We start from the raw sequence: 13,523 nt of genomic DNA, 5'->3' as shown, positions 1-13,523 counted from the left end.
ATATAATTAAAAAGGCAGACAGTCAGACCTTCCCACTCCCCTCTTTATAGAAATCTGGACATAAAAAACAAGCGAGCTTTGTTCCTCGCCCACGCACAAGTATGTAACCTGTTTATAGCGCTGTCTTGGTGATACTTGGTGATAAGACTTGCAGCATTTCAGGCTGTTTCAGCTCGTGGCTTGTCAGATTTTATTATGCTCCAAGTGTGGGCGTGTGTGTGTGTGTATGCATGTTTGCATGGCACAGGAACATTTTAGGAAATGCCTCTGATGTCCAGCTCAGTCCCTTGTGTATGATTGGCTCTGACAAGGTAGTGACCCTTTTGTTAGCTCATGTGTGATTGGCTGGCTTCCACAATTTCACCTAAAACATCCAAAGTATCAAATACTTCTTGAGGCAACCCCGCACATCCATGAGACACCCATCAGTCGCTGCGTTTCTGTCTGTCTGTTTGGGATTCATCATAGTTTTCTGAGCACACACCAGGTTCTTCAGCATTCTCAGTAATTAGAGTTTGACTGCACACAAAGAAGACAGGACAAACACCTCTGAGAGAGAGAGAGACGAGAACAGAGGGAGAGGCAAGAAAAAAGATACAGTATGCCACATGAAATATGTCCCCCCCACAAAAGTAATCTGTCTGTCACTCCTTTTTCGTCTTTCCTCACGGCTCCTTCATGATTTAACTTGTTTTCTTCCCAGCACTGTCTTTTAAATTAGAGGCAGGCAGATAAGCTGGAAGAAAAATGAATTCATATCCCCTCTGACACAACATGTCTACATTAATTATGTGCCAAGTGGGAAGAGTAAGCCATCATTATTTTAGATATTTAGTCAGTAATGTAATCCAGTGTTTTCTCAGTGTTTTCTAGGGCCAGAGTGTAAAAGCAAAATAGAATAGACCACGTTATATTTATATTTATTTATATTAATTCAAAATATTTGTTGATATTCTTATATTATTGTTTTTTGCCCTACTACCATTTCCTAAATGACCATTTGCTAAACTAAGTGCCCCTTAGTTACTGTTATACCATAGTCTGTCTGAATATACAGCTTCTGACTGGCTGCAGAGTGTCCATTAACTCCTGATAATTGACACCTACTAAGTAGTTTGAGTGAAACTGTCAATTCACCATTCAAGCCCTGATGTGCTGAATGAGTAACCATAGCAACAGGGATGCAGTCAAAGTATATGTATGCAATTTATTGCAACATGTTAACAAGCAAACATCTAATTAAAACATTGACAGACTTCAACATTTCTAACCTATTTTGAGAATATGACAGCGTTGATGACTGGGATGCAGCTGAAAAAGGAGAAATTACAAAAAAAAGAAAAAAAAAGAGAGAGAAACACCACAAGCCATTCAACCTAACCTAATCTAACCTTGGAAAAATATGACCTGTAGACAGATTTGAATTGTTCTACAAATTGCACGTGATGTTTGTGAATTTAAAAGAGTTTTTTTCAAGTCAAGACAGTCGCAGTTTGTTGTAAAAGTGTTGAAGTATCAAACTGTGAAGATGCGCAATAAGGAAGACTATACACCCAGAAGTCGTGTAAATAATGTCATCTCTTTCCATAAGCTAACATTAGCCACTGAAGCTACATTGGGTGTACACGGTAAATATGATTGAATGATTGCTGTCAGTTTACACACGCTGTTGTAACTAAATGTAACAATGTGTAATAATATATATTTTTTTAGATTATGTCTGAGAAGAATAGTGCTGTAACACAAACACCACAAGGAGGTCATTGGAGATTAGCTGGAGGCTGTGTCTGACCTGTGCTATTCTAGTAAAGATCAGTATCAAGGGATGTCCCAAGTACACAGCAGCAGAAATAATGTGACAGTATGTGAAAGGATGGGAAGCTTAACACTGCACCATATTGAATGGGTATTGATTTCTGCTGGTTAAACTCATCGATGCTCAGGGTGTCATGACGGCTGTCGCAGGTATGTGTTTTATCAGTCAGAGAGATTCTGATCTGACCATGAATGCAGTCGATAGATGGACCCAACAGAAAACAATAAGGCAGAAGACGTCGATGGGGCGAACATCAGTGACTAACAAACATTATTCAGGGTGTGTGTGCCAGTATTTCTGAGTGTGTGTGTGATGAGGTAGAAATAAAGGAGATAAATGGAGCCAGATGCAGCACTGACGGGATAAACAGCAGCACGGGGGGGGGGTTGTATTGTACCTGTCGTAGTCTCCGTTGCAGAGCGCCCGCACTGGGATAGTGAAAGGCTGCCACACTGGATTTAATGTGTTCTTCACCACCTCTGTTTTATGGCAGATAGTAAACCTAGAAGAGGAGGTGGAGGAGGAGGAGGGAAGTTAGGAAACGATAGGTTCAAAAAGGGGCAGAGATAATTATTTGTTAATTATACAAGCCCTGTAGAGAGATAAATAAGGGGAGGAACATGCAACTGAAGAGACTAAAGACAATGTCAGATCATACAGTCACAGGAGAGATGCTTTAAATAGGGCTGTACCCAGCTTTGTTTACCGCTTGGCCTGTCTCCCAGCTATATTGTGTTTTAGACCACAGAGAATATTTTAATATTTCAGTCTGCTTTTTAAATCCTTTCCCTGGACCACGAGTGTGACAATGATATGCAAATGGATTTCTCTGATATCTGAAATTTTTTGCAGAGCTGGACCACATAAATTCCTATCAAATGCCCCCCAAATATCCTCTCAAAAAGCAAAACGGGTATGACTTCTTTTTTTTTCCTTTTTAAATGTAAAGCCCTGGATTACTTGTGTGCCACTAAGTGCCTAAAGCCTTTTAAAGCCCTGTGATTCTTTTAGCCACACAGGCCTCTAATTTGTACCCCCCTCTGGCACCAACAAGAGATACTTCTAGCGCATCTGTGGGGATCCATTTCCCACTCTGTTATGTATGAAAAAAAATACTGAGAAAAGCTAGAAGACAGCTAATGAAGCACTTGCTAAAGCATCCCTGGCAAAATAGGGCTGACGCTGCCACAACTGCACGGCCCCTCGGGAGGCTGAACAGCACTCTGGGAAAGCGTGAGGAGATGGGGGAGTGTTATGCATCCCTCCATGAATTGCCTCAGAAACTGACAGTGTTTTTCTTATTGATGGGAAATGCAGATTGTGTTTTTTCTTGCTTTTATGCTTGCTACAGTAATTGCCTCTCTTTGCTATTTGCTCTCCTGGAGTCGTTTATGTAAGACATAGTCTTGGGAGTTGTGGTTTTGTTGTGAACAGGATACTTGCCTCTGTATGCAGCCTCTTAAATTGTGCATGCTTCAGTACGCACTGCAGCTCTTCTCACATACTGTACATATATTCTCCTTCTCCATTTTCACATTTCCCTCTTTCTAAAATGATTTCCATTTGATTTTAGCTTACTGTGACCTTTATGATATGTCACTTTTAAAACAAAATTTTCTCTTGTCAGAAAAGCAGTTGTCCAAGCTCTCATAGGAGCTAATTTACACTTCTTTAAGAAAAGGCAACCTGATATCTGACTTCACACCATGGGAAGCTTTGGTAACACAAAATTCAGCTACTGTCATTTTAAAACCTCTGGAAATGTGGGTTTAAATGTAAAATTAATATATGATATCAAGGTATAGTTTCTCATTAAGCATCCACAAAGATCTAAGGGAAAGTAAAAGTTTTAAATGAGAAAATCTGTGTGAGAAAACTTGTGTGCTGCGGACTGAGGCAGTGGTAGACCTGCAACTCCCATGTCCTACGAGGTAAAATTACTGTTTGTTTCTAAAGAGTCTTAGTGGCTGTGAAGAGAGCATAGATGATGGCTGCTAATCCCTGTTGAACAGGGCTGTCTAACGGCAAAGTATAGTGGTGAAAGTTTTCTAAATATAGGCTAAATTACTGATTTTGTCAAAGGAGCTTGGAATGATATATCGGCTTTAGCTCCCCATTGTCAGTTTGGATCAGACTCTGACTAGTAGTGTAATTTTAGTAAAAAAAAAAAAATCCAAGCACAAGCGTGCACAATTCAAATTCAATACAGGAAAGTGAACAAAAACGTTGGATGAAATTTTTTTGTACATGAGAGCCTAAATTACATGGTTAGAGGACTATTGTGGATTTGAGTTTTTGAAGGCTGAAGTGTGGCTTTTGATAGTAGTTGTTTCACTGTGCCAGGAGTACATCTCAGTGGATTATGTGTCTCAGGGAGCTTCCTCAAACAGCAACAGACATCAAGCAACCTTTTAAAACACTGGAGTGACAAAACAAAATCACACCAAGGACTCACGTTCCATCCTCGTTGCTTCTGTAGAAGACCATGAAAGGGTCCGACTTGCCAAAGAAGTCCTTCTTGTCCAGCTTGTTGGCACAGAACTGCATTGTGGCGCTGTCCTACACAGATGCATGGAGATATAGGGAGAGAATTATGAGATAGACTGGGGGGGAGAAGTTATTATTTATGTGTCCTATTTCGCTCATCTTCCCCTTCCTGTTCTCTTTTATTTTCACAGCTTACACTGGGACAGCAGATGGAGGCAGCTGTCTGTGCATCACACGTTAAAATAATGAATACTGCATGAATTCTGTAGTGTTTGCGCTTATGTGTGGGTGTGTGTTTACACTTATTCATATTTCTTGGCATATTGTAAATATCTGGTTTTCCACAGAGAAGCTTTTTATTTTATTTGATAGATTTACATTGGGACAACAAGTGTAGGACCAATAAGTCAGTCCAAGATAAGCATGTGTGCACATTGACTTACTCACAACAAGTACTGCAATAATAGCCACATATAGCAGACCTGTGAGGCAGTAGTGGTCAGGAAACAGCAGAAAACCGATGGTTGGATAGATGAAAATCATACAACCTTGTTATGCTATTGCTTATATCTATCAGAATCTATATCTATTACTAACAGGGCAAAGACTATAACGTTTGATCTTAGGGTGTGGACATCACAGAAACTGTAAGCCCAACTGTACTTTGCAGCAAGTATAGCTGAGAGAATGGTAGCAAGTTAGTATTTTACATATTTCAAAGCCATTGTGAATCATTAAAGGCAGATCCACATCTAAAGGTCTGGTTCCTGAATCAAATCAATGTGATGCTGATATATCATTTGAGTTTTCCAACTGGTTTGACTTGTGTTACAAAAGGCAAAAATTCAAAGTCCAGAAATTGTAAACACAAGTCATGTGTTGGAAATGTTTTTAGAATATTGGTAAGTTTATGAACAAACCCAATGTTTGGCTATTTCTCATTTTGCGGTAAGTCCAGGTTTATCCGCTGCTAGTCCACATTTTGGTAGCAAACATGCTACTAGTTCACCAAAACAGTAGAAGCAGTGACACATTTCAGTGGCTTCTATAATTGGTTTGAATGGTATTCACACAAGAAGTAAACCACTCCGGGGGTTGGCAACGGTCTCAGACCGGGGTTGTTTGTTCCACACCAGAGTATCAAGGGGATAAATGCTCCGGGGTTCAGTTCAGCCAGACTTAACAAGGCTGGTGTGAACCTGCCCTTAGACCCAGCCACACAGCAAAGCAAACCTATGAAGCATAATTCCTGCAGACCGTGGTGTTGATTCACAATGGGATTGGCAGTACTAGTGACTCTAACATTACATGGAGATTCAATTTAAACATCAAAAATATTCATGTCTGTGGACATCTGAGTAGCACAAAAATGGTCCTTCTATACCGCTGTGAAGGAACTGAGCACATGAGCTGATGAAGTACATGATTAAAAAGAAGCATAAACTAACACAGAATAATTAGGGTTAAGGTACAGAGCTGCTGGTGAACATGACTGAGTAGAAGACCTAATGAATGTTCAGGTCAGTTGGGTTCAGTGTTGGCTGTTTATTTCAATCTCTTTTATGTCAGCACGTCACATCAGGCCCACCATGAGTCACCACTTAATTGCTGGAGACAAGCACAGTTAGTTTCAGCGGGAGTGTAAGAATAGTAGGACTCAGTGTCCTCTCCAGCACATCCTTACACACAAACATACAAGTGCAGATAGTGAACACACACACACACACACACACACACACACACAGACCACATGTAAACACCCACAAATGTAACACAGCTGCTAGAAAAAGAAAAGAAAGGCTCGGAAAATAATTTAATAAATCACATTATACAAAATTAATAATTTGGAAAAAATGCTCTTCACTAATTTGTATGAGGATGTGGGTGTAGACATTGTTTTAGTCTGTGTAGTGTGAATGTCACCTGCTTACGTGCTCTCACTCTTTGAACTACTGGCAGCCGGCCTACCACACACTCTGGCTTTATCTATAAACACAAGCTAATGGTGTGTGTGTGTGTGTGTTCAAGTATGCAGGCATTGTAATCCCTAACCATAGTACTGTATCCACCCACCAGCTCTCCTGCTAACATTAGTGCCAGCTGCTTACCAAGTCTAATTGTAGCATGAGTAATGGCCATCAAGCTAACTTCTTCTGATACCTGTCACAGCATCTGGAAAGTATCAGACGCTTCAAGAATATCTCAGCCTCAGAGAAACATCAAACACATACCACAGTTTCTGCTTTGGGCTTTGTGTTTTTCTAATAGTTTCTGAGGGCTGCTTTGCTTCTTCTTTTACCCAGATAATATAATGATGCACTTAATGATGCTCACAAACTTTTGGGTATGAATCCTAGTTACAGCTTTTGCTGCAGTTATTAAGAAGAAATAAAATTAATCCATCATATTGTCAAAACTATGTTTAAGTAATTACCTCTAAATTCAGGTTGGTAAATGATTTTTTTCTATTATAAATCATGATTAGTCCTTGTCATATACTTAAAATAAAAATATGCTTAGATAGGTTTGCATACTATTTTTCTTCAGTGTGTGGCTTAACCTTCCAAGTTTGTTTCATCACCAGCCCTATTTCGTAGTTGTGAACAAAAGTTAATTTACATTTTCTTTTTGCTTGAATATTGTAAAATTACCAAACAGAAACAGATCTGTAAACTGGCCAGTAAACTTTAATAAAGCTTATTAACTGCTTGACATTGTTCAGGTAACCAAATACGGTGCCAGTGAGAGGTTGAAACAACATTGTCTGACTCATGATATGTGAACTGGAGCACATGGAGTGACGTTCTGCCACTTTTTTGTATCCAGTTATCTGTTTTTAGAACGAGTGCTCATGTGGACTGACTGTTGCATGATATTTGATCATGCAGTCATTTGTAGTTGACTAATTTATGTATGGTTACATGACCTGAAACATGATGCACAAAACTGAAAATTGTTTTCTCCAATTTAGAGACCTGCATCTCTACAGTCTGTAGGCTACATTGCTTTTGAATAATGTCAAGCAGTGCAGTCTTCCCACGTTATTTCTTTCTTGTGTGTTGTACTGATGTCAGAAGGATTTACATTTCAATGCACACAGTAATGTCACTGCGGCAAATGTGAGACAATTTAAGCAGTAAAAAATTAAACTTGTTCTAACTTAACAGAACAGAGAAAACTCTCCAGTAGAAACAGAATTAAATAATGAGTTGTATTGCTGTGGCATCATGCTTAAATGTGCACACAGTATCTCTCTTACTGGGAGATGCACACTATTTCTCACCTGCAACTAGAGGTGCTATGGATCACAAAATGCACAGTTCGGATCGTATCGTGGTTTTGAGTAAATTAATTTTAAAATGCACCTGGCTTTGATGCAGCAACGTCTGCCTGTCTGTAGTCACCACCATAGTAATGTAATAATAGTAATAATAATAATAATAAAAAGACACTATATAATAATAATACTATACAGTATACTTCTATTACTATGCTGTACTATAGTATACTATAGTACTAGGGCTGAACCTAACAACGCCTGAAGCGGGTACACAAGCTCTCGCCCAAGCGGCGCCACTGCAGCAATGAAATTATGTTCCTCTTCTATGCTGAAGTCCTCGGACATTTTCTTCTTTGCTGAAAGTTTGCAAAGTCAACTGTGCGCATGTTGTTTCTGAGCAGATCTGTCTGTGTTGTCTGAGTCGCTTCCAGGTAGCATTTTAAGACAGGTGTGAAGGTATCGCAAGATCTAGTATATACAGTATATCGTGTCACGCTGCCTGAGCTACAGTTGACTTTCAGGCTAAAAACATGATGTAAATGGTGTCTTTTTGGGTCAAATATTAATGTCATGGCTTATGGACACTTGGATTACACCACACAAGCAGTATGGAGACATTCTCTGTTCTTTTTTTACATTAAAAAAAAAATCACTTTAGCTGTACTGGATTTGGCTGCAACGCTGTTTTCCGCTGAAGCTCCGGGAGTGTTTTGTGAACCTCTTCACCCATCCTCACATCCGCACAGGGGTGAACTATCGCTTTAAGACAACCAATAATGCCAAAGTTATAATAAACATCACAATCTTATGATCTGTTTCTATGACAACAAGCATGCCCAGTTTCCCAGCTAAAACACTGAACATGCCCAAAGTCATGGTCAGGATCTCACTCAGTGGACGTGAAAGTGACAATTCATCAGTTGCTCTTCCTCCACTGCCACACAGATCGCTTCAGAGTAAAACAAAGCACAAATCTGGCTTGTCTGTTCCCCACAACTTTGTGTAGAGATTCAAGAAATTATTCATTTAAAAAGTAACAGCAGCAGTAAAACTTTTTCACACTATGGTTGAATTAAGTCTATGATCACATGCAGGCTGAACTGTGGGTGGTGATCCATATAAACCACTGACCAATGATGATCTGGTACACTCAAACCTGCAACACATTTTTGAATAACCAGAGTGTTTGTTTTTAGGACTCGGCCTGTCCATTCCACCCATTAACTGCAGTTCCCACAGTTGAGTCCACACACCGAGACTTTCTTCATTTTCAAACTTGTCTTCAGCCCCAGCAAACACTGACTCAGGTAACATCACTTGAGGCAATTTGGAGCAGCTCTCGCTGGAGCCACGAAAGACTGTACAACTTTTTTGTCATTTGTGCAGAAATTGTTTGCAGAGACCAATAAACAGACTGTTTACTGAGTTCCTCTTTAATTCAATTTTAAATTAGGTCTAAATGTGTCATCCCTACAAAGATTAATTAAATTCAGTTTTTGCCAAACCATAGGCATGCAGCCTTTTCAATCTTTTCACATCAGTAGGCCAGTGAAACATGACAATCATCTCTACAGTGGCTCCTCATTATTTTTTGTACTTTGAAACCAGCATGCTGCCTTTCTGCTGTTCCCAAATTGCCCTGTACATTACATGACCATATTAAACCAGACTTGTTGTTTTTTTCCTGGAATATCATCTGCATTCCCCAGATATAAATGAAGTGATAGGAGTTACAAACAGCAGATGCAATTTTCACATTTAATGACTAGAATTTCATTTTACTATTATGATTAGCTTGGCATGAGCTAACACAATTGCAGTTTTTATATGAAATATTAAGTGTCTGAAGGTGACCTAAATCTGCTGTGAATTCAAAAGATGAGCCAACAAAGACAATAAAAACATTATACAGTTTGTAGCTTAAATAAATAAAAGACCAGAAGTAGATGCTGTGAGATTAATTCTCACTGCAGCTCTTTCTCTGTAGTACACCCTCTCTCGCTAACAAATAAGCCTGATTGTGCATTTTCTCCACCAGTTGTTTATCATGAAATGTAGCGCTTTAAACAACCCCAAATATAAATCACTTGCATGCTGTTGAGGCCTATACTACTTGTTTACTCTTACCCCTCCCTGTTCTCGGCTCTTTCTGTGTGGTGGCAGTGTAGGGAAGGAGCCTGGCTTGTCTCTAGCATATGGCTAATCTCTGAAACACAGTAGGTTCATTACAGTGTGTTCAGATGCTATAACAGTAGATTGTGGGAGCCCGGGGCCTTACACTGGGCAGCCATGGTGCCACTAATGATAACTTAATAGCTTTTTAATGTTGCTGCTTGCACCTTGTGACTGGCTGTGTGCCGAGTGGCAAATCAGCAAAAGAATGTGTGTGAGGTTAAAAGTGTGACAGACTGTGAGTGAGAGTGAGAGTGTTGCTGTGCACATATGCCGATGCCCATTTTAATTCCTGCATGCATCTTGCCACAGTGTCCTCTCTGTGTCTTTATCACGCACAGCCAGACACCGAGCCGCACACACTTTGCTTTGGCACACTCATGAACACATCCGCTCCACTCCAGCGGCGAGGGGAACTTTATCTTTATTCCTTGCTCCGAGGACCCATACACACCACATGTCTGCCAGCCCTCACACACAGAAGACATACTCCATCACTGTTTCTTTCTCTTAAAAACACGCTTGTAATCCTCCTGGGAAATGTTTTTCTCCCATGCTGCTTACTGATTGACACACAAGCAGTTGAATGTTTGTGTCATCACAACATGTAAAAGTTGAAATATTTGCTGTAGCAAGAGATTTCATTTCATCTCTGTCACTTCCTGTGTTCTATCCCTGTATACCGAGTGTGTGTGTGTGTGTGTGTGTGTGTGTGTGTGTGTGTGTGTGTGTGTGTGTGTGTGTGTGTGTGTGTGTATTTTCTATTTCAACAAGTACCCAGCTCAACAAGTACTGACTGTGACAGTGTGGTCCCTGTACACATGAGAGCTATGTTCAAGCTTACAATTTATGCTGCACTGGATTTTATATGAACAGTCTTTGTCCCTGCACCTCATAAACGTGATTAAAGAAACAGCCGTGGGCTCCAGTTTCTTCAGTGCTCAACTATCAACAGACTTGAAATTTAAATCACTCCTGTGGCTGACGTGCAAGATACAGACTTCATTCGGTCCAGTTCTTTAATTTACATGGTCTTTGAAAATACACTCGTATTCAAAATGTTTGGAATCACCTGTTCTACACCTGTTATAGCCCCAAAAGAAAAATCAGTAAATTATGACGTTTCAATGTAGTCGATGTCCCCACAGTGTTGCATGGCACGGAAGAATACTATTAAACCATTTTTTTCTCCCAAATATCCTTCACTTTTTAATTCATTTTACAGTCAACAGAAGCATAAATGATCCTAGATCACTGAACCACAGCGTAAGTGTGTTCTAAATATTTTGGGAACGTGTTTTTGTTTGGGCCCTCTGCAGTCTACTTAGTGGTTGGATTGAATTGGTTGAAACTGGTTTGTCAGTCCATAGTATGTTCAGTTGATATCCCATGAGCCTTATTATTCGTATAGACATGAGAAACCAGAATCCGCTTCTAAATCTGAACAGATTTTGATGCTAAGCTTCCATTTTCTGTTACCAGTGACAGATGATTCTCATTTAACTATTGGTTAGAGGGATCTCTCTGCCCTTTCACTTTTCAGTTGGATTGAACCTTTGCACAGCATTTTGTTCTTCATGTACAAACCATTCTTTTTTGGCCTTCATAAAACCCTTCATCCAAAATAACATTTATTTTCTTTCTTCAACCTAACAGCATGAAAGGCCATTCAAAAATATAGAGTAGTCCTCTCATCCATCTGCCTGTACCAAAGCTTTTGTGATAGGTGATTCCAAACTTCTAAACAGTAGTGTATATAAGAAAATGAAGTCAGAGAAGGTGAGATTATTCATTAATCATGCAGCAGTCAGTGAAAAATCCATGCAGTGTATGAATCAATCTCATTAGTTACTGTATGCTTATTATGTCACAACAATAACAGCTGATTGAGATGCTGATTTAAAGGCATGAAGGCTGATAAATATTAAATCACCACCTCAAGCTCAGCAAGTTTGCAGCTGTCTGGGATTTACTCTTGACACCTTCTACATCAAAGGCAGGCTCACTGTGGCAACAGTTAGTTTGTCCTGCAGTTTTGAGGCCCTGAAGGAGTGTTGTGGATTCTCTTTCTGAAACTAGATAGAGTTTAATTTGTCGTGTTGTTGAGTTACACCATGGGTGGCCAAACTTTTTAGATGGTGGGACATATGCAGAAAACAATCAGGAGGCCAAAAAATCAGGGCTATACTAGTGGGTGAACTCCCTTTATAGACCTTTTTCAATGCAATTTACTCACCTTTTTATTGCTTTCAGTCACACTGTTCATTTGCAAGATAGCATTAAGATACCATGGTTGGATGGTTTAAGTTATTAGGCACTGCTTTAGACTATCTATACAGTGTAATTTATTAGATTTGCACAAGCCATTTTCTAATTTAAGTCCTCGAAGGAAAGAAAGGACAGAAGGCTGCAGTTTTGCCACCCCAGCCTTACATCCATATCAATTATTTCATGTTAACTGCATCACTTTTAGTCTTATTGGAAAACAGGTTTTGAAGATAGATCAGTTAGTCAATCAATTAGTACTGCTCCTCAAATTGCAACTGGACTGAAATGTATTAAAGCAGCCGATCCACTAGCACTGCCATTCTGTCAGCTTTATATCAGCGTTGCTTATTAACTGTAAACACAAGGTTTGCCTACAGGAAATAAAAGGACTTCCAGCGGCTCATTGACAAAGGTGCTCACAAAATAATTGCAGGCGTCAATGTTAAAACAAGCAGAATTTGGTGACAATGCCACTCTGAGTCAGCGAATGGAAGGACACACCAGGAAATCTCTGTGGAGCTAATAGGCACATAAAAGCATTTATGGTGATGGAATGTGTTGAGGATATTAAATATGCATCTGTTCCTGCCTCATTAAGGTTCTGGAGCACGAACACACACTCTTGCAAAGGTCTGTGATCAACAGCCATTTGCTAATATGGAGAGAATCAGAGTATCAATATTTAAAGAGGGGGGCCAGGCTGGATAGAGACACATTCACACCCTCAGGGGAGTAATGAAGAAGTGTTTGTGACAGGCAGAACAAGCAGTGTGTGTGTGTGTGTGTGTGTGTGTGTGTGTGTGTGTGTGTGTGTGTGTGTGTGTGTGTGTGTGTGTGTGTGTGTGTGTGTGTGCGCGCGCGCGTGCACGCACGTTACTGCAGAGTTCTAGCTGAACTAATAAAGAGAGGATGTGGGGGAGAAGAGGCAGTAAAAAGTATAGTGCAAGGGCAAAACCAGCACATTTGCATCAGAATCACATAGGCATGAACTAGTGTGAGCCTGTTTGTGTCTCATGGGGTTAAATAAAAGATATATACGACAAACTGCTAAGGTTGGTGGTGGTGGTTGGACAGTGGAGAGGTGATAGTGACTCAGTTGTGTTGGATCATCGTCTACTCATGAATCTAATCATGAAACTCACGCTAAACTTGAAAAGCCATATCTAGAGTAAGTGTATTGTTTGTCTGTTCGAGGCTACTGTAGAAGCATGATGTTGCAACATGGTGGACTCCATGGAGGAGGAGACACATCCTCTGTAAAACAGCTCATTCTAATGTATTGAAAGCTAGGGATGTACGATAAATATTGTTACTGATAAATTATCTGCCAATATTGGCCTGGCACTGGTATACTATATCAGATATCAGAATATATTTAGTCTGATATGCAGTTTGCGTTGTTTTTACTTATAGTTTTTTAGACATTATTAAAAATACCAGTAGAGGTTTACTGTTTCAGTGCCCCAATGTCATTCTGCACAATAAGGTTGATTGACATCT

The 13,523-nt window shown here is 39.8% G+C and overlaps 1 protein-coding gene across 1 annotated transcript in view; it reads right to left on the bottom strand.

Moving 5' to 3' along the window:
- The window catches only part of cpne5b (copine Vb), a 163,997-nt gene that overhangs the window by 40,459 nt on the left and 110,015 nt on the right, over positions 1 to 13,523 (bottom strand). Inside the window, exons 9-10 of the mRNA XM_084730902.1 lie at positions 4,272 to 4,375; positions 2,214 to 2,318 (exon numbers count right to left, since the gene is read on the bottom strand). Coding sequence (XP_084587028.1) covers positions 2,214 to 2,318; positions 4,272 to 4,375 — 209 coding nt within the window. The remainder of the gene's footprint in view (positions 1 to 2,213; positions 2,319 to 4,271; positions 4,376 to 13,523) is intronic.

Source organism: Lutjanus erythropterus, chromosome 2 (assembly GCF_056507025.1).
Source record: "Lutjanus erythropterus isolate fLutEry1 chromosome 2, fLutEry1.hap2, whole genome shotgun sequence".
NCBI classification, from domain to species: domain Eukaryota; kingdom Metazoa; phylum Chordata; class Actinopteri; order Lutjaniformes; family Lutjanidae; genus Lutjanus; species Lutjanus erythropterus.
This window is presented reverse-complemented; position numbering and strand designations above follow the sequence as displayed.